Here is a 23,118-nt window from a genome sequence, read left to right on the forward strand (position 1 = left end):
GCATGCCAACGCTCACCGCTGCTGGCTCGGGCACGCTCACCGCTGCTGGCTCGGGCACGCTCACCGCTGCTGGCTCGGGCACGCTCACCGCTGCTGGCTCGGGCACGCTCACCGCTGCTGGCTCGGGCACGCCAGCTCTCTCCGCTGCTGGCACGGGCACGCCAGCTCTCTCCGCTGCTGGCACGGGCACGCCAGCTCTCTCCGCTGCTGGCACGGGAGGAGACAGGGTCACAGGACCGGCAGGCCCCTTCTTCCTCCTCTTCCTCCTCGGGCGCGGTGCAGAGGCTACAGCTGGGTCAGAGGCGGGTTGGGGGAGTTTGGTCTCGGGCAGGGCAGCCTCGGACGCCGAAGACTCTGAAGCTGACTCCCATGAAAGCCGTCTCCCTCGCTTGTTGGGGAGACTTAAGGTAGTGGGAGGTGCCTCAGGATCTTGGGAGGGACCTAACTGATCCCCCAGGGTTGCCACGGCCAGGACACGACCCTCCGGGATCGCCGGCAGCTGGGTAGGTGGGGGGGACCTCTGTGGCTCCTCCTGGGAGATGCTCTCCCACAGCCGGGCATAATTCCGAAGGATCCACTCCCCCTCGGGCGAGTATGGGAGGGTGACCCCCTTCCTGTCGGTGGGGGATGACATCCAACATTGTCGACGGAACTCCAACAAGTGTTGGAGCTCGGGGGACCTCCTGCCTGCTGAGTTCCTTTTTGGTCGGTTCATTCTGTCAGGGTAGGGCAAGGAGGAACTCAAGTGCAGACAGGGAATCACAAAACAAGGGGTTTATTTACAAAAAGGGGAAAAACAAAAACCCACGAGGGGGAAAACAACGGCTAGGCCAGAAACAAAACAACTTAACAGGACAGGATTGACATGAAAAAACAAACTCTTAAACACTAACTACAAACAAACACTCACGGTAATACAAAGACTTCTCAAAGGGGGTTACAAGGGTAAACTTCTCACAAGACTGACCAGTAGGAATACATATGTGAAACAATGAACCGACGCAAGACAGAGCACACTAGGAGATCTAAATAGGGGGAACAATCAAGACACGACAGGTGGCACAGATGGGACAATCAAGACACGACTAGGTTAACAAGGGGGGCGGGGCAAGGGAACGAGACAACACAAGCACATGGCCCAAATCAAGGCCATGTGCTTGTACACAAAACATGGGTCTGTCATGATCCTGCCTCAAGACTAGGAAAAATCAAGGACACGAGGGCAGAATCATGACATACACAAGATGTTTGTATTGGTGTTACTCTCTCCTGTACACCTCGTTGGTGTTTTAATGCTTTAGCCCAACCATTAAAGGCTTTTTAACTTTTGCATCCTATTGAGTGCCTGGACTTGGATTTTTTTCCAAAATCTTTTTCTATATTTAACCCTTCCAAGAGCACCAGAGGATACAAGGGATTCCAGCAGCGCTCCAGTTCTCTTTTGTTTCATCTCTGCAAGAGTTGGAGGAAACTGAACTGTTGTGTGTGTTTGTGTGTTGGGAATATTGATGGGTCACTCTTAAGTCACACCAAAGTCATTAGCATCAAGAAAGGAACGTAATATGACATTCACTGATTGAATTTGGTGATTAAGTGATGCATGATCTTTACTTCGTCAGTAATCACTGGTGTTCATTTATAAAGTGTGGTTCATTAAATAGGATGTGCATATATTTTCACATTCGTATTGAGACTGATACCATTTTTTTAGATATATAAATTAATACAAAATCTGGAAAGGGTTCATAAAATGTGTTTATTGCAAATATATATTGAATTTGTTTTTCAATCAATGAGAGTAGTTTAATATGTTAATTATTCAGATGTACAAAAAGTTCCAATTCAGTTTTTCCTGATGTATTTGCTGAAGTTCATACAACAGTTTATAGCAGTGTGAACCAGTATTTACCATCAATTGGATTTCTTAGCTAATAGCACCAAGCCTATATCTGGCTTTACGTTCTCCATTGTGCTCTGTTAATGAAGCAAGCATGCTTTATTCCTTCTCTTAAATGGTCAAATTTATTTCTGACTCTTCTACAGAAATAACTGTTACTTTACTACTGGTGAATATCTGCTGTTCAAGAAGTCCTCACAATTTCTGTCAACTTTCTTTTTCCCTTTTTTGTTTTGAACGATCTGTGCTAAAGATAGATAGATAGATAGATAGATAGATAGATAGATAGATAGATAGATAGATAGATAGATAGATAGATAGATAGATAGATAGATAGATAGATAGATAGATTGTATTATCACAATAAGATCACGTCTCTTTAGGCAGAGAAGATATAAATTCATCTGTTCACTAATTAATTTTAATGTATTAAATGTTCTTGCATCAAGAAAGCAAATTTCTTGTTCTTTTATTATAATTTTTATGTAATTTTTTTAAAATATATTATTACTTTAAAACTGTATACCTAATATAACATATTTTATATATTATACATTTATATATTATACATATATTATTTGTCATGTTTTCCTTGTACTTTTGGCATGTGTTAAAATTCTAATATGCTCAAAGATGATCTGCAGGCATTTTGGATTCAGAAAAATAACGGTTTTATAACAACGATATAAAAATAAATAAATAAATAAATAAATAATGCTAGCTTACTAAGATTACAGCCAATTATACTGAAAGGGTTTTCATTAGCGTGTTGAAAACCCACTTGCATTTAATTTCTTTGCAAGTGCTCAAATGAGACTTTTTCAAATGTAGTTGTTTTGAGAGCACACTGGGGCAAGTGTGGGGCAAGTAATCTATTTTGATGGTCAGTTGTCATGGAAACAGTTTGTAGCTTGTAGCAAACCACACTGCACAGAGGGTGAGTTATGATAAAGTATATCAAGCACACACTCACGTGTGCGCACAAAAAATATGGTGTTTGATCATTCTTGATGCCTGTTTAGCTTTCCTGTGCTGCAATATAACCCTGTAAACTAGATTGTGTGGTCCTGAAGCAAAATATATAATAATAATAATAATAATAATAATTATTATTATAATAATAAATTAGGGGAAATGAACAAGCTAACTCAAGATAAAAGAAAATACAACCCATAATACAAATATGGATTAATTGGTCAGTCGTACACCTGTTGTTGTTTATACATTTAGGATATCTTCCACTTCTGTTGTCAGCTATTGTCATGCAGTTAATGGCAACATGAATACATTTCTGTTACTTTTATAAGGACATCTGTAATTATTTTTGTATGGTAATTTTGGTCCTGTGTTGGAATGTGACTTGATGTACACTGTAAAATCTAAAGCTGAAACTGTACACTCTATTGAGTATATTTGGTATAAAATACACTTCACAACTGTTAAAGTAGTGTGTCCTATATAGCATTAATGGAGGTAGTATGAATGTAATTTCAATTAACTTCTAGTGTCAGTTGTGTTGCTTCACTGCCATTCACAAATCCTGTCCCATGGCCTTATGGGATAGTAAGTGTCCATTGACTATGAATGTGGAATACTTTTCAGCTACTATATAGTATGAAAGTAGGTATATTTGGAGACAGTATGAATCTTGAAGCAAAGATAGTTGAGAACGACCAGTTGATAATGAAAAAACGTTTCAGATTTGTTTGCAAAGTAGATAAAGCTGCTGTTAACACCCTGATATCTACAGATTGGCTAAACATTTTCTGCTCCTCATAATGCTTTTTATCAGACTATTTTACTTTCTTATTTTGAAAGGTTCTTGAAATAATTCTGTTTCCTCTGCTTTGTTGTTGTTTTTTTTTCTTAGCTCTTCACAACATTTTTTGACTGCTTCAATGTAATGCTACAAAAATGTATATACACCTCAAAGTGAAGTCCATAAATGCACACAGTTAAGTTGATGTTTATGATTGGTCTTATATAGCAAATTAGAGCTTGAAGCCTCATTCTCACCTCTTGACACTTTCAATCGATGGTTCTTGTGTCATTTCAGCAAGTAGATGGTTAGAAAGCTTCATGCCAGATGATTATGCCATCAAAAAGCCACTTCAGTAGACTCAACATGACATGACTTGACAGTCATGATATGCAAAGGAGCAGGAAAACAGGATTCTTTGTTCTAAACTCCTCAAATCTCCAGAGCAAGGAACAGAGAATTTTGAAAGTTAAATGGATAGTTGATTTAAAAAAAACTATATAAAAAAAATCTCTCATCATTTGCTCGCTCTTATGTTGTTCCAAACCTGTATGACCTTCTTTCTTCCTGTGGAACAAAATGAGATATTTTCATAGATCCTACTATCCCTTTCAACATAATTTCCCTGGATGAAATGTACAATTAGATCGGACATTATTTTCTCTGGAAACCTTTGATCTCAGTTCTAATATTTAGTCTATATTTGATCTATTTTCATCTTTCTTCTCATCTTAAATACAGTTTTAGCTCTCTTCACATGAGTCTTGGTTTTTAACCATCACCTTTTGCTTTCTCTCATGCTTTGTCTCTTTCAGATGTGCGGGGACTGCGTGGGTTTCTGGACCAGGCTTCTCGAATGGGTTTGGATGTGTCTCTACAGCAGGTTGACCGGAATGTGACCAAGGTGTTTTCCACTCTGTTCAGCACAATGAGGATGGAGGAGCTGAACCGTTACCGGGACACTCTCAGAAGGGCCATCCTGCTGCTCAGTCCTCGCACTGCCCAGGTCTTCATACACCAGGTAGGTGTTATTGCAACAGCAATTCAGAAGCGATATGTGCATAGGTGGGGAGAGACAGTGATGCTGTTATGTACCAATGCCTATATATTAAATATTATAACATTTAGGAAATATAGTGTTTGTGTGTTTTAGAGTATTTCTTTGTCTGAAGTAAAAACAGTTCATGAAGGTTGTATTTAGGAAAGAATAATGTCCATTGTTTTCTAGAAATATAATCAATGTGTTTTTAATATAAATCAATTAAATACATATTATATTCATTTTATATTAATTATAGTCTTAATTATATATCTACAATACTATTTTTTGCAATAATATATGAATTTTATTAATTATACATTACAACATTAATATGATATATATCATATAATTATTTAATTTTTTTCTAGATCTTATTAGTTAGTATCTTAGGGTTAGGGTTTGCCTTTAGTTAATTAATAAAACAGTAGAAGTCTACAGAAATTCCTATATTTTGTGTTGTATGGAATAGTGTTGTTCAGTAATAAAAAGTAATTTTTGAATGAAGCTTTCGCTAGAGAGGCACATGACTGTTGTGCCAAATGGGCTGGAAAATAACTAAAGTGGCTCATCCTGTGCATTGCATTCTGGTTAGCTGTAATCTCAGCAAAATTATCTGAACAGTTTGCGACTGAAGGAGTAGAGAATCGAGTTTAAATTGGTGTGTTTAAATCATTTGTTAAAGCAGCGACTGTGGTCACATTTGGAAGGTTGTTGGTTTGAATCCTGATAGGGATGTGAGGGATAACAATTAAGTATTAGGAGGTCATTTATATCTAAATCCCTCACACTGCTGTGGTCACTGATGTGTGACCCTCAAGCAAGAGATTTAACAAAGTGTCTCTTCCAGCTATTACAGTCCCAAACTTTTGGAGCCTTTACAGGACGCTTTTGGCAACATACTTTCTCATTTTATTCAAAATTCTTAATATAAAAGTGTTAAGAGAGGGTTGAAAACTGCTAATGCTTGTGAACGTGAGAATCATGCATTACTGATACACTGCAGTGCTCCTTTCTGTTTTGCAATTCTCCAGTTCATCTGTGTCTGGCCTCTTGGACATTTCCCTGTCGATTTGGGAACATTTTAAAATCTTACAATTGCTTTTTGTTATTATGTTTTAGACTAACTATTTAACTAATATTATTTATTTATTTATTGGTGGATTAATTGCACAATCCGCTTAAAGCAGCATCAAAAATGAAGAATGCATTGAAAATAAATGATTTATTTTAATAATAATTTATAAATTATAAATATTATTAGAAAATATAATGATAAATTATTTATTTAAAATATATTATTTATCATTAATTTTTTCCATATTCCACTATGTTCTTCCCTCAACTTAGATAAGTTGAAATGTACCTCTCTCGTGTTAGTGCATGCACTCAATCAATGTACAGCGTGGCACCTCTATTTAGCTTAGCACCAATCATTCCTTAGGAACCAAACAGGGATAAATTTAGAATCTACCAAACACTTCCATGTTTTCCCTATTTAAAGACGGTTACATGAGTAGCTACACAAGTAAGTATGGTGACACAAAATAAACTGTGGCGATTTCCTAAGCGGATAAAAATGATAACTATAATGTATGGCAGAAGAGCACTTTGCAGGACTTCGACCTCGGTGCAGTAATATCATCACTCCCGAAAACTCCCCATCTCCCTCTCCTTCTTTATCTTTAACTGTCAATACAACCAACATGAGGAGTTTTCAGGAATGATGATTTTACTGTGCCGAGGTTGAATACTGTTTTTAGCAATAATATATTAATTTTATTAATTATATATTACAACATCGATGTAATATATAAAATAATTATTTATTTATTTTTCTAGATACTATATTTACTATCATAGGCTTAGGGTTTGCTTTAGTTAATTAATAAAACAGTCTACAGAAATTCCTATTTTAGGGCTCTAATCGACTTCATCCAACACTGTTTTGTCCTCTGTTTTCATCTGTGAGCATGCTCTTGATATATGTACAAAATTTACTATTTTGTTAAAAGTTAAAAAGGTGACACTTTCATTCTACTCTCGCTGATTATTTGGTCCCCCATAAAAAAATACAATAAAATAAATAAATAAAATCTCTGTGCTAACCCTCGGAAGGAATCCTACAAGCGCCCCTAATAATCTATGAAACATAAAACTTATATAAAAAGAAAAGTGTTCATGGCTCGTATATGCCAGTGCCTGCACCCCCTAAGCTTAAAAGTGAACTCTGCCTATTCTCAAAAACCAAACCAATTCTCTCTCAAGATTAGGCTAATTGTCAAATTAGATACAAAAACATTTTCTACTTGGCCTATATGTTTGCATCTTTATCTTTTGCTGGTTTGCATGGCACACGCACATTTGTTTAGTGAAGTTCAAAAAAAGACCCACTTAAAGAGTTGAAAATGAAAATGTCCATATTGAATTAATTCAGTAGTGTTCAAATGATCACTTAAAATTTGTCATGACATCTCTCTGCTTGCATGATTAATATATTTTTAGAAATTAATAATTATTTTAGTTTAACATGACATACTTTTTCAGTGATAAATATATATATTTAAAAAAGATAGTCATAATGGTCTTATCAAGTAACTGTACAACATTCCAGATGGTGTGTATATAGTGTGTTTGTCATGCTATATATATTTTTTTACAGAAAAATACTTTCTTGGTGACTATGAGAGACTTCATTCAAAAATATGTAATAAAATAAATAAAATCATTCCAGCCCTAAACTTTTGAATGGTAGTATAAAAATAACTATGTGAAAACAATAGCAGACTTTGTTTTTATATATCACCCCTATATAAAAACCATTGGTTCTGTGAGATGTCCTCATTAATATAGTGAAACCGACATGTATGTGCTTGGACTGAGATTCTGAAGCCAGTTTGGATAGCGTTTTCCTTGCTGTTCTGCTGATTAGCAGTGTGACAGCTGAGAGATAGAGTTCTCTAGGGCTGCAAAGCGTCCTGGGAGTTCTCTGCTATAGCCTAAAAAGTTTAAATTGAACTCTGAGCAGTCGAGGGAATGAGTTTACCATGTCATCTTTCTCTTGCTCTAAGCCCTGTGGGCAGTAATTCACTCTTATCTGAATAACCTTGTCTGTTAAGGGAAGTCTTGTATATGTGTGTATTTCCTCAGTGATTTGCTGCTCTGAGACACAGTCAGATAAACAGCTGGGTTCAGAGAGATGCTATCTGTGTTTTTAGGGAGATTCTCCATGCTCTGATTCTTCCAAGGCTCTCTATGTCATTGCCCAAGCCATTGCCACTGCTGTCCATTAGGCTGAGTGTATTGGCCTGTCAGGATATGCAGGTGGAAAATAGCAAGGACACAAGGCACATCCATCCAGTACCTATAGTTTGTTAGGCATCCACTTGTGGAAACATGGTACTGAGCCCAAGCACAAACTGTCTGGGAATGAATGAATGAATGAATGAATGGATCAAAAAAAATCACAAGAGATGCATCTGATGTCCAAAAATCAAGCCCGTTAGCCGAATGACTCTGGCTCTCCATATTACAGTACACCGCTTCTGATTGAACAGTGAATATCTTTTTTTTTTTTTTTTTGCCTTATTTTTAGGGGGTATCAGTAAGGCTTGATGGAAGTTATCACTGAAATGAGCTGGCAACACGATAGAGATGAAAAATGCTGAAAAATATGTTGTTGTTTGACATTGTCATCCAAAACAAAGTCAGCCGCTGGCCTGAGGGCAATTCTTCTCACATGCTGCTGAACAGGGTCCACTGTTCAACTGCATTAGATACCTGCATCATATGACAGTTTTTGCAAAGGTGAGCTTTCAGAGTGCAGTGATTTTTAGCAGTGCTTGCTAATTCAAGCATAACTTAGCGAATTTTGACAGACCTCTTACTCAAAGTGTTTAATTCTGATGTGTAACTCATGCTGGGACATTTTTACTATGAACATGAATGATACTTCAAATTAGAGCTGCTTGTTTATGATAAAAATATCATAATCATGATTACTTTGGCTAACATTGTAATATGATTTAACACGATTAGGAATATATAAAAAATTTATCACCATTTAGTTTTTTAGTTTTTTTTGATAGTGATATATATTTATATAAAGTAAAGAACACCAACCACACACCAGCTTATTGGTATAGGGGAGGAAACCAAACAATATATACGAGGATGATAAGGAGGCCATGATGATGGACAGAGGCCATGGGGAAATTTGGCCAGGTTGCACCCCTACTCTTGCTAAAGGACATCCTGAAATTATTTATGAACACATAAGGACCTGACAGAACAGGTGTCAGGTCCTTGTTTTAATATCTCGTCTGAAGGATGTTGCTTTTTGACAGTATAATGTCCCCATCACTATACTGGGCCACTGGGATCCAAAAAGGCCCACAGAAGCTTCTGCTGGCCTTAGAGCATCACTTTCAGCAGTGACCCACTTTTCCCTGGAGGTCTCCCATCCAAGTACTAATCAGGCACAACCCTGCTTAGCTTCAGTGGGCAACCTGCAGAGTGATGTTGTGTTTACAATGTAAAGTAAAACACAACACAATCTTCACTGTAGGAATTAAACATTCTTTGATTCTTATTAAAGTTACAAAAGTCATTTAGTTTATGATCAGTAACTGACTGTGTTTATGTAAATACAAGCCTGGCATTTTGTGTGTATGTTTTCTGTTTGGGCTAGGGGTGTCAAGCTCCTGGAGGGCCACATTCCTGCAGAGTTAAGCGCCAACTTGTTCTAATTCACCTACCTACTAGAGTTTGACATCCCTGGTTTAGACTCACACCAAGCCCAAAGTGTATTTGCATGCCTGTGTTTAGCTCTGTCTTGGAGAGCATGCACAGAAAGCCTCCTCCTGAGTACCTGAGTTTTCTATCACAGCTTAATGTGCTTTTAATAACTCTTTTTAATATCAAGCAATGTTACAAATTGGCTGTTAATGAGGAGAGAAGGCGCACTACTGTGAAGGAAAGGAGCGAAATGTGGCACATTTTAGCTTGACAGTCATGTTTTCATAATCAGTGGAAGCTAAATTTTACTAAAATATTAAAACTACAATTTTAGTAATTGCACACCCCTAGTTCAAATCATGCAACATGTTGAGAGGAATTGTGCTTTTGCCTTTGTCTTTTTCTAAGCAAGGACCATACCTGATGCATATGTAGGGACTAGTATGTGAGATCTGGGGTGTGTTCTTTGATTTTGGCCTGTAAACAACTATCTAGAAATCACCGGGGTGCCAGTTGCATAAACATATCCATTAGACTGACCAACTAGCAGTTAGCCAATTGGAAAGCACATCTTAGATTATATGAGAAGTTTTTATGTAAACAATTATTATTATTATTATTATTATTATTATTATTATTATTATTATTATTATTATTATTATTATTATTATTATTATTATTATGTCCAGTCTTGAAGAAAAAAAAAGATGAATAACTTGTAAGACTAGTTTAAATCTTTTATACAGCTGGCCCAAGAACACACAAAAGTAACACCCTGGCATCCTCCAGCAACACCGTAGCATCATGGCATAATGAGTTTTGCATGGACCAACATGGATCAACATCACATTGCTAATAACTTTTAGACTTTTTGATTTTAAGATGTATTGGGATATGTCTCCCTTATGAAATTATTATCTTTGCAAACAGACATGAAGTTAATTGTGGACAACGCAATTAGACACATACCATATAATTTTGTTCTCATTATGATGGGAGTGTTTTCCTTCCCCTGTTTGCACAAACACAGGAAGACACATGGATACAAATGCACACCTACCCTCTTCATATCCATCCATAGCAGCCCTAATGAGACACCGTAGATAATTACCCACATCCAGTTGTATTTTAAAGATTCCCATATTAAAACACCAATGAATACTCTGGCTGTGCTGATTAAAAAAGGAGGGGTGGGGTAAGGCAATTTAAATGCCCACAGAATGCCAATGAGTCTCAGGATCATCAATCGGTTCAGTCTGCAAGTCATTGTTTGTGTCAGGAGTATTAGGAGACTCCTGGGACAAGAGCATTTGATTTTATTATACTGTTTATCTAAAAATGCAAATTCTTCTGCATCAAGTGGTAAGGAAGTCTCAGCAGAAATACATTTCAGAAAATACATTTCTGACTTTCTTAATGCCATGATGAGGTCGGAAATAAAACTGCTTAAATGAAATTAATATTCTCCAAAACTAATATTTTCCTAATTTCTCTCCCAGTGTGTGTGTTATTACTGAAAGCATACACAAACCAACAGTGAAATGAAATTTCAGCTCAAAGTTTACTGGACCATGACAATATTTAGCTGGGTATTCAGGAAACCTAATGATATTTTTTGTTGTTGATTTATATATATATATATATATATATATATATATATATATATATATATATATATATATATATATATATATATATATATATATATATATATATATATATATATATATATATATATATATATCTTCACTATGAGATGACATAGATGATGTGATGATTTAATTCCACATTCTGCTGCAACACTCTTCAAATACAAAAGTGCATCATTCCAATTTCAATAGACAAGGCTTTGCATAATATGGCTTGACAGTTTGTTTATATGCAGTGACATTTTCTGTATTGTTTAAATCAGGCAGGTGATATGTTTCAGATGGAAAGTGTTTGTATCATAGGACTTTGTGTGGTGTGATATTGCTAGTGGTTATTATAACTGTCATTACTGCTCATATCCTGAACTGTCCTTGTCATGGTTCTGAAATAAAAGCCATCACTTACAGACTGATTATTGTTTGTGTCTAGGCCCTGAAAGGTGCCTTGTATATTCAGCTTAATGCTTTGGGATTTCACAGTCAACATTAAATATTTGGTCTTTACTGTGACCTTTTCACAGATGCTAGGATTAGGGATGGGAATCGTAAGAGATTTCTTGTTCGGATTCAGATTCTGCTTAACAGTTCTTGTTAACAATTCGGTGCTAATTAAAAAATACATATATGGTTAACATATAAACTAAATTAACAAAACAAAAAAAATTGGTAGCATATACACATTGTTTTATAAACAGTCAACCAGTGTGATTAAGTAATGAATCACTCCAGCCCTGTTAGTCAGAGTCATAAGATTGACTCAAATCTCTTTTAAAACTATTCAGATTTTATATTCACAGTTCTTTAGAACACAAATTTGTTACAACAGAGAATGAGGTGTTCATTTGCATTTATATTATAAGTACATATTATGTTTCCAAGTAGATTAGTACAGCATCAGCATGGAAGAATGCAGGCATTTAAGATCTGTTCAACAGAACCTAATGTCATAAATCACATGAGTATTTAATAAACATGGAACTAGCTCTGAATTAGATCTGGTTCTTGGTTGTCAACCATAGAATAGTTAGGACATATTACACCCAAACACAGACCCTGCATTCCAGAGCCCCTGACCCCCCACTGCAGTGACAAATTAAGGCTTGTTAGCATGTTATCTATCACTGTCCTTGTCCTCATTCATCTTTAAAATGCACCCCTTTCTCTTCATCTTGTCTACTTCTAAATCTCTTTACACTTTCTTTTCAGTTCTAATGTAGGATTTATGCTCTTACTCTTTCTGTCCATTTTCAATCACTGCATTTTTCCCCTGATTCTCCCTGCATTTTTTCATCAATCCTCCTCCTTGATTCCTGATTTCTCTCTAACCCCAATAAGAACATCAAAGACAGAGTTCCATATCTGTTCTCTGTTTCCTACGGTTAGGTGATAGTTCTAAACTGTGACCGTAAAAATCTTTCAGAATCACTTTGAAAACTCTGCTGCTCTCAGCATCACCTTTAAAGCACCGACAGCACTCAAGTGTGCTTATCATTACTCTTAACCTGTATGGATGGGGTCTGTTGAATACTGTACAGAATGCTCACATTGTATTTGCAGGTCTATTCAAGTTTGTACATGGTGTGCAATCACAGAATGCCTCCATGAGTAAGAAAGGAAATGATTGTACAGTAGGCTGCAGGATTCCACTCTGTTGTGTCAGAACTTCTTTTTAGAAGAATCTTAAAAGAACGTCTTCAATGTGATGCATGGATGAGTCAGCAATTCTGAAGTGTGATTGTGAATGTGATATAAGTCTTCAGGAGCCTCTCAACCTCTTAGGAAGCTCATACAAGATTTGTCTCAGAACACACCTCTGAAGGCAATCACGTACCCAATTAATCAAATGGCAGAGTGCAGGGTTTACACTCTTCATTACAAAGCAGTCTCTCGTGACTGTTTTCATTCAGACTGTCAATCAACAAGCACTGTAACAACTAACTAACTTATAGCTAGAGTTTGAAATATTTTACACCTTTCTCTAAGGGAAAAAATTGTTATGGAAAGTGAGAAATAAGGTTACATCTGGCAGATCGTCGACGTGATGGATGATTATTACTTATGTTAGTGCTTAACGTGCTTTAGGGACATTTAAGAGCCCTTCAGAAATAAATTGTTTCCAGAGAATTCAGTTCAGTAAATTATAATGAAACTCAGTGGAATCCTGTAATTTTTCTTTTGATTTAGAGGCATAATCTGAAAGTGTGACTGGAAAAATGTCTAATCGGTGTACCTTAATAAAATGTTATGTTTTTTATCATGATACTTACAGTATATATAAGGGCAGAGGAATACATTTCCAGTTAGCCATCAGTTTGTTTATTTATATTCTGATTTAGCATGTTACGTAAATCCCCATTAGAGATTTATTGTTTCAGACATACAAATTAGGAATTATATATATAAATATATACAGCATATTGATAGTTTGTTGAAGGTGGGCACTTATAACTCCACCTTTAAGCGTTTGGTTAGTGTTTATCATAAAATAAATAAATTATGTTTTGTTTTTCCTCAGATCTAATTAAGTCTCTTTTAACTACTGTGTTTACAGAGACGTATTTAAAATCTGTGCGCAAACATTCATTCATAAATTATGATTTGTCAAATTGACATTTTGCCTTCATTTAGGATGAAATATATAAAAAAGAAATCTCAAAATAACATGTATGCAAAAATCACAGACTCCTGGAGCATTAAATGTGTCAAACTGAAATGTTTATTTAGATTAATTTTGATTAATTTTGATCAGAGTTACTTTGTTTTCTGTAATAATACTAATGTTAATTCATAGCTTGAAATTCAAATACATTTGTGTATGTAAAAAAAAAAAAAAAAAAAAAAAAAAGAGCTGGTCCATAAATGCTGTCATTCCTCTTTACTGTAATTGTGCTCAAGAGAGGAGGGGGGGGATTTTAATACACTCAGTGATTGCTGGCAGCACATTGTTGGTCCACTTCTGGTAAATCTCATTTGTGTCTCTGGTGCAGAATTGATCTCCAGACTTTTCTATAGTTCTATTGTTCTTTTCATCTTTTCTTACATTCTTATATATGTAAGCTGTATATATGTATAATTTCTGTATTAGGGCATCATTAAAAAAATATCTGGTCTTTGGTAGGTCTTAAATATAGGAAAATTTATGAAAAACAATACATGACATATTTCACAAAGTCATTGTTTATTTAACAAAAAATAAAGCCAAGATGGAAAAGCCATGTGTGACAATGTTAGGATACTCTTCGTGTTAATGTAGGAATTAAGAGGGCAAGTAACGGTCAGGCACAGCTTATCAAATACCTTTGATTAACTGATCATCAGCTAGTGTGAGCAGCTCTATAAAAGCAGAAGTTTTGCCAGGTTGCCTGACTGGTGCCTTCAAGTGTGGGTTAACACAATGCTAAAGAGGAAAGAAATCAACAATTATCTTACAGAAGCAATTGTTGCTGCCATCAATCTGAGAATAGAAATATGGCCATTTCCAAATAATTTGAAGACATTCAAAATAGACACCAATCCTCTCAGAAGTCAATGTCTCAGGAAATTCACCCCAAGAACAAACCGTGTAATGCTCAAAGTATTGGCAGACAACCTAAGAACTTCACTGCAGACTCTGCAGGCCTCCGTTAACATTTTAAATGATAAAGTTTATGACAGTTAAATTAGAAAAATATCCAAGTATGGTATTTTTTGAAAACTTGCCAGAAGAAAGCTTCTTCTCTCTAAAGAAACATGCCAGTTCAGTTTGGGTTTGCGAAGTTGCATCTGAAGACTTCTAGAACACTGTCCTTTGAACAGAGGAGTCCAAGATGGAGATGGTTGGCCATAATGCACAGTGCCATGTTTGGTGAAAACCTGAAGTGTATATTAGCACAAACACCTCATACCAAAAGCCACACATTCTGGTGGAGGGCTAGTCTTATAACCACAGGAACTGGGCACCTCACAGTCATTGAATGAACCATGAACTCATCTGTATACCAAATTATCCTAAAGTCAAATTTGAGGCCATCCGTCCCGAAAGGTAAAGTTGGGCCAAAATTGGGTCATGCAGGACAGTGATCCCAAGCACACCAGCAAATCTACAACAGAATGACTTAAAAGAAAATAATCAAGGGGTTTAAGCAGTCCAGTCAAAGTCTAGACCTCATCCTGACTGAAATGTTTTGGTGAGAGCTTTTTCATGAACAAAATGCCCACAAACTTCAATAAACCTGAGCAACATTGTAAATAAAAGCGAGCCAAAATTTCTCCAGAATGATGTGAGAGACTGAAAACTAAAGTTATAGCTGCTAAAAATGGATCTACAAGCAACTGTCACACATGGCTTTTCTATCTTATCTTTATTTTTGTTAAATAAATAATGACGCAGTGTGATATGTCAAGTGATGTTGTTCATCTAAGGTTTTATTTTCTAAATTTTAGGACTTGTCAAGGATCAGATAATTTTTTTATTATGTCCGGATGCAGAAATCCATGGAATTCAATATGGTGTCCTAAAATTTTAACATGATAGATATATATATATATATATATATATATATATATATATATATTGTGACGAGTCAGCTGCCTCCTCCCTGATTGTCACCGGCACCCCGTCCTAAATCGCCGCCCTTCACCAGGCTCCCGACTGGAGTGGGTGTGTGAGAGGAGGGGCGCTGGACGAGTCAGGGCTGGCGGCGTGTGATGGGGCACACCTGAAGGAAGTGGAGCCTCATTACCGCCGCTGTTTAAAAGCCCAACGTGCCTCTCCTCAGGAGACCGGTCTCTTCCCCGTGCATGCACGCTGGTGTCCTCGTGGGTCCAGGAAGGGTGCGTTGAGGGACTCCCACGCCACAAGAGACGTGAGCAGCCGGACCCGCGATCCGGAGGAGAACCGCACCCGTATACACGGCCGACGGGCCAGGATGCCGGGCCGTCCATCCCCTACCAGCGCCGCGGCCGACGAGAGAGATGCGGCCGCTAGAGGAAGCCGCCGCCCCTCGCGCCCCGGACCAAGGAGGGGAGCGCGTGCGTCCGCCGGACTCCGCCCCTTACCTGGACCCTTCCTCCATGAACACTGCCTGACCCACACGAACCCCGCAGCACGACGAGGACACCAGATTCCCTGTTATTTTGGACACTTTTCCCCTTTGGCCACTTTTATTCCCTCTGTTATTTTATGATTTCTGTTACTAAAAGCCTCTCCGAGGCCTGACGCCACGCCCACTGTGTCTGTCTTGTGCTCCTCCCGTGACACTGGTGGAGAATGCGGGCAGGCGGAGCCTAGACAGCGCAGTTGGGAAACGTCTGGTGACGTCACCCCCTCTCGCTTGCAAACGTTCGTGAGAACCCAGACTGGGACGGAGGAAAACTGGGGACAGCCTCCCAGCCACACAAGGGGTAAGTGACTTTTCCATTGTCATTTTACCCTGTGGTTGGTTGAGGCTGTCACTAAAACCCGGTTTCTCTGTCCCTGTTCTGGTGCGCTGCGAGAGGGAGGACCGCCCGGAGAGGAAGCCCCGCCCACTCCGACCGTTTGGAGCCTGGTTGAGGATGGTAGCACTCCCGTGTGGGTGGCGCCCTGGGGACGGGGATGTCGCTTGGGAGGGGGAATGTGACGAGTCAGCTGCCTCCTCCCTGATTGTCACCGGCACCCCGTCCTAAATCGCCGCCCTTCACCAGGCTCCCGACTGGAGTGGGTGTGTGAGAGGAGGGGCGCTGGACGAGTCAGGGCTGGCGGCGTGTGATGGGGCACACCTGAAGGAAGTGGAGCCTCATTACCGCCGCTGTTTAAAAGCCCAACGCGCCTCTCCTCAGGAGACCGGTCTCTTCCCCGTGCATGCACGCTGGTGTCCTCGTGGGTCCAGGAAGGGTGCGTTGAGGGACTCCCACGCCACAAGAGACGTGAGCAGCCGGACCCGCGATCCGGAGGAAAACCGCACCCGTATACACGGCCGACGGGCCAGGATGCCGGGCCGTCCATCCCCTACCAGCGCCGCGGCCGACGAGAGAGATGCGGCCGCTAGAGGAAGCCGCCGCCCCTCGCGCCCCGGACCAAGGAGGGGAGCGCGTGCGTCCGCCGGACTCCGCCCCTTACCTGGACCCTTCCTCCATGAACACTGCCTGACCCACACGAACCCCGCAGCACGACGAGGACACCAGATTCCCTGTTATTTTGGACACTTTTCCCCTTTGGCCACTTTTATTCCCTCTGTTATTTTATGATTTCTGTTACTAAAAGCCTCTCCGAGGCCTGACGCCACGCCCACTGTGTCTGTCTTGTGCTCCTCCCGTGACAATATATATATATATATATATATATATATATATATATAGACACAGAGATCTATTTGTAAAGTCATTACCATTGCGGCACTGCTGTAGCTCTCCAGCTCCAGAGAAACTGATCTTGGAGCTCTGAGTCTCTTCTCTCTCAGAAACACATCAAGATCTTAATAGCTGAATCTCATTAAGATCTCAATGTGTTTCCGAGTGAGATGAGACACACAACTCTAAGATCAGCTTCTCTGGAGCCAAAGAGCTAAGAAAATCTAAAGTGCTTTGGGTATGTAAATGTGGCATTTTCCTTCAAATGCTATCCTGGAAAAGAATCTGAATAAATATTTTACCAAGGATTTAAGACAAAGGCAGCTGTCAGATCAATATGTACATGAATCCATTCTGAGGCAAATTGCTATAATTTGTGAGCTAATATTACTGTGTGCTGGCTTTAACAAAGCAGTGTTATACATTCTGCATGTTAGCTGCTGGTTGCTCAATTAAATCAATTTCATTCTAGTTTACTTTGATTTTTATTTGTACAATATTTGCAACAAGAATATAATTTACTCAGAAAGACAGGCTGTAATCAAAACTCATATCAGACTGAAAGCAAGAGTGGGTGAAGGCAGGCATGAACGTAAACATAGCTAGGATGAAATGCATAAAGTGAAAGAAGGTAATGTTAATGTCAGGAAGGGGGTGGATTGACAGGACTAATTAATCACCCATGAACCTGAGAGTGCTATGGAGCAGAAACGAGGTGGAACAAAAAGCATCATTAGCAAAAGATCGTATTAGTACACACTGAGAGTAGTGCGGTGAGAGATAACTTATCTGCAGAATAATGGTGGCACAGTAAGGCATGAGAGACCGAGGGCAGGTCTAGCATGAGGGCAGGCTGTGGGTCATAGTCTCTGCTATTCCACAGCAAGCCGTCCAAAATAAGCTCTGCCAAACAATGAGAGAGTTAGTTCAGTTCAGTTAATGCACAGTGTATGCAGAAACGAAGGGTCTGAATCCCAAAAATGCAGTTCTTGAAGAGGTGAGGAGCACAATCACTAAATGATTTTTGAAGTCACTTAAGAACTGTATACCTTGAGATATTTTTTTACTTATATAGCACAATATATTTTAGATTTTTAATGACTTTAATTTTAAGGTATGTACAGCATGTATATATATATATATATATATATATATATATATATATATATATATATATATATATATATATAAACAAGAACTTGAGGTGCAAAAATGTGTAGTAGTAAATTGGATGACAGCATCCTAGAGACCTTGATGTACAAGAACCTTGGTGTTTCTATAGACATTTAAGAGAACAAAATCTCCAAAATTTGATACTCTATAGGGAAAACAATGTCTTTTTATGCAAAAATATGCAATTTGCAGTTCATAATATTAAGTCATGGTTAATAATGCAGTGTTTTTCCAGTTATATTCATACAATTACATTCCTAGTTATTTAGTAAAAGCAAACACATACAAAACCCAGAAGGATCAAAATTGAGTGATTCAGTGTTGATGTGAATACTAAAATATATTTTCAATACCAGCTACACTGTAAAAAATTTCTTGTTGTTTTTACAAAAACTTTTTGGCAGCTGTGGTTGCCAGAATAATTTTGTAAAAATACAGAAAACTGTAAACACATTTACGTCAAAAACTGTTAATTTTACAATATAAAGCTGTAATTTACAAACAAGAAAATGTGAATATAAACCAGTAAATTCAACAACACACAAAATTAAATCTGTTTTGTACCTTGAAAATACTGACAACCACCATAATAATAAAGATGGTACTGTATAAGAGAAAGCCACATGAAGTATCAAAGCTCATCACAAGTAGCTTCACCACAAGCAGAAGTATATATTAACATATAGAAGGTGCACATTTATGGAAACACAAAACACCATCATGGTAACACACGTGATACTTAAATAATGCAAAAAACTTTCATTAAGCAACAGAAGATGTAACATAAAGCTCAAATGTACATAACTGATAACAATAACTATTTAAAAACATGATTATTTAAACAAAATACTTTCAAACGTGGAGTGTCACGCAGGGAATTCTGGGAATATCAGTTTACAGTTTTAGACTGTAAATTATACATTGATTTGTTCTTTTTTTACTTCTAAAAGCTGTATAATTAACAGAATTTTACTGTAAATTTACATTAAATGCTTTGTTAGATCTTTTACAGTTTTTCCCTGTATATAGTACGGGAACTTACTGTTAACCTATTATCAGTTTTTTTCCGTAGCGTTTTTACTAAATTTTACAGTTAAAATTACACTTATTTTTTACAGTGTACTTCACAATTATTACTAATTTACATTTACATTTACATTTGGTAATTTAGCAGATGCGGTTATCCAAAGCGACTTACATATGAGGACAATGAAAGCAATATAAATCAACAAAAGAGCAATGTTATAAAAGTGCTATATATATATATATGTATGTGTGTGTGTGTGTGTGTGTGTGTGTGTGTGTGTGTGTGTGTGTGTGTGTGTGTGTGTGTGTGTGTGTGTGTGTGTATAAAATAAAGAGAGAACAGCATCTGCATTGGGCTGATGTCATTTTTGTTGCAACCTCAAATGTGCATGAAACCACAGCAAGACTGCTAAACCTGCTGGAGATATTTGTGACTAACATCAATAAAAGTTTTCATGTGTGCTGCAGGTTTTTGTGTGCTGTTTCTTGACTGTAAAAGGAAATCAAAGTACTGTATGTTTGCTGTTGCTGCTTTTGAGTAGCACAATAGGATCTATTCCAGCTGTGAGTTGGTCAGTTGGAAGGGTTACTGGAAGGGAGGTACTCATACTCACAAATACACATACTGTACATGCACATACAAACTAAATTGTAGGCCTGAATACGCTTGAATACAGAAGCACTATCCTCAAAGAGTGAAGCATCAAACTGTTTTTAACCACACATTTAATTTTTTTCATATTCCACTTAAGAAAATTTTTACTTAAAACTGGGGGAAAAAATTGTGGAATTGAAAAATGTCAAGTTCAAGTTCATGTATGGCCATGTTAAACAAACTTTCATAAAAACGTTTTCTAAATAACTAAACATGAAATATTTAAAGGTCTGAAAAACTTACAAATACTTACAAAAAAAAAATTATATATATATATATATATATATATCAGCGAAAGTGAACTGCTCACATGCTTAACCAAACTTAACCATAACTATTTTAAATAAACAGAATATTAACTTGCATATGGTTGAAAGTCAAATCAATCTTAAGCATATGCACATTGCAAAAGTGAGTAAAACGAGTGAATGTTTCTTTCTCATTCTTTCTGAAATATCCACAATGACACATCCTCTCTATCTTATTCTTTCACCCCTCTCTCACTTTCCCCCTCAATTCTAAGACATGTAATTGCATCATTTTTCAGGACTTTGGCCCTGTCTGAGAGGTAGATTTACCTCATTCATCAAACTAATGGAGGCAGGAGTGATTTGAGAATACAGTGATCATGGTGTCCTCTTCTTTTTTGCCATCCCTCTCCAGCGTGCATGTATGTAAACACACATAATCAACTTCATCTAGTATTGATGGTGTCATTTACAATGCACAGTGCTAATGGCTGAGCCTTTAAGGTTGTTTAGTAACTTCCCATTTAGATAACACTTTCCATCTGAAATGATTAACAGTAATTGAAGGGACTAAGTGGTGACCCCATGAGGAAAGCGGGCTCAGTAGGTCTCTAGTTTTAGGGTCCTTCATAATATTGAACCTATTACAGTGTAGATGCCTACAGTAGCTGTTAGGAGTGGTTGAAATATTAAATGTTTAAAAGTTTAATATAAACAGCATGTATATATAAGTTTTCAAAGTTGTCTGTATAATTCATATGGAGCAACAAAGCCCCCAACCATTATGTGTTCTGTTTAAGAAGGCTTGAATGAGTAAGTATTATTTAAAAGGCCATTTAAAAGCTGAAATTGCTATTATGAAACATTATGCAGGCTCCTCAGGCTGTTGTTTAGAGGATTTTTATAGATTGATAAACAGCTGATAGTTTTCACAGCAGGTGAACAGAAAGCCATACACTCAGCTTGTGTTCAATCCACGAGAGAGTGAATGGGCAAGTTGTTCTGTTTTATTGCTAATATTTAGCTTCAAGTGTCCTATTGTAAATCAATCATAAATAGTCATAGTCATAAAGGAATATTTAACTGACTTTTTATTTTGTAATGAACTAAAAAAAAATAAACTTCAACTTTCATGTGGACAAACTGGGAAAAAAAATAGTTTAAAGTCAAAACAGAAATGTTTCAAAATATGTTTACAGAATTGTTAGCTTCACATTCATTCAGTATGCATTTACAACATTTGCATGAATATGTGTCCCACCCACTGGGAGATTTTGGCTCTCTTTGTCGGAGTGTCTTGCAATAACAATAATAAAGAGTTTTCTTTATTCACAACGACAGCTGGATTCAATTTTTCAAACCACAAATTGATCAGTAAAGAGTATCTTTGTTAGCAGTTTTTTTTTTAAAATCACTGTTTTTATTCTCATCTCTGAAGTCTGTTATTACCTCCAAACCAAGGAGATAGACAAAGCAAGTGAAATTATAGAGAACTATCCCACCTCTACAAATTAGCTTTATGCACCCAATCTTTATTTAGATTTTGCAATGGCACTCAAAGGTGTAGAGTTCACAGGCTACTTTGTGCATTTGAATGACTTTCAGAACTTACTGCCAGTAAAAGTTTCTGGGTGAGCAAAGATCTTTTGAGGAAAATTATGATGTGGATACTCGGTTCTACGTTGTCTTAGAGTTGGGAAAACATTATTTTACTCTTCAAACTGATTGAGTTTAGTGTATTGCTCTCTGTGAGTATTAATATGTGATTGGAGTCAAATAAATTCTTGTTATTATTATTTAATAAGACAAAAATTATGTGTTGCCATGGTCATTGGTCCCTGTACCCGAAAGAGACTGATAAACAAATTAATTTTCTTAAGCATTACAATAGGTATAAATACAAATATTGCAACTTATTGTAACATAGAAGTGTAGTGATATTCCCTTTCGCCAACCTAGGGAGGCAAAATAGTGTAGTAATGGGTACTCGCGTCACCTATGGAGTTATGATATTTGGATCACGTGTCACTCAAGGTGTGGTTATGACTACATCTCGTAAGAAAGACTGGTGGGAACTCTAACTTGTAGAACCTCTTCTGTATCATCAACACAAGGAAGACACAAGTGTTATAAAATAAATTTTATTAACAAAAGGTAGGCAAGAGTAATCAACAACTACTAAATGAATACCATAAATGAAATGGGAATAAAGTGCATAAGATGCATAAAATACAAGAAATTATTTAAGGTGTTGCAATGTCAGAGCTACATTATCTGAAAAGATAAACTGTTGCTACTCTGAAAGACATAAGGTGAAGAACCCTATTATGCATCAAACAAATACATGAAAGCTTTGCTATAAACTGCAATCAGCTATATAATATCTCATGTAAATTAGAAAAATTGTATACTGATAATAACTAACAATGCCAAAGTCTCTAGAAGAGGTCTGGATAAGTGATATTTACCTTCTCTGTTGTTGAGTGAGCAGTCCGGTAGCATTGACTTCCACTGGTTGTGCTGGCAGCAATGCAGTGGGGAAAGGAGCAGGAATCTCGACAGCATTGAACATGAAGCTCTGGAGGATACTGATCTCCTGGAGCACCAAAGGGTCCTAAAATCTGGA

At 37.4% G+C, this 23,118-nt stretch overlaps 1 protein-coding gene across 1 annotated transcript in view; it reads left to right on the forward strand.

Moving 5' to 3' along the window:
* Nucleotides 1-23,118, forward strand: part of LOC113082676 (glutamate receptor ionotropic, delta-1-like) — a gene marked incomplete at its 5' end in the record, with an annotated part of 73,898 nt that overhangs the window by 14,971 nt on the left and 35,809 nt on the right. The window contains one exon of the mRNA XM_026254216.1: nt 4,472-4,677. Coding sequence (XP_026110001.1) covers nt 4,472-4,677 — 206 coding nt within the window. The remainder of the gene's footprint in view (nt 1-4,471; nt 4,678-23,118) is intronic.

Source organism: Carassius auratus, unplaced genomic scaffold (assembly GCF_003368295.1).
Source record: "Carassius auratus strain Wakin unplaced genomic scaffold, ASM336829v1 scaf_tig00036686, whole genome shotgun sequence".
NCBI classification, from domain to species: Eukaryota; Metazoa; Chordata; class Actinopteri; order Cypriniformes; family Cyprinidae; genus Carassius; species Carassius auratus.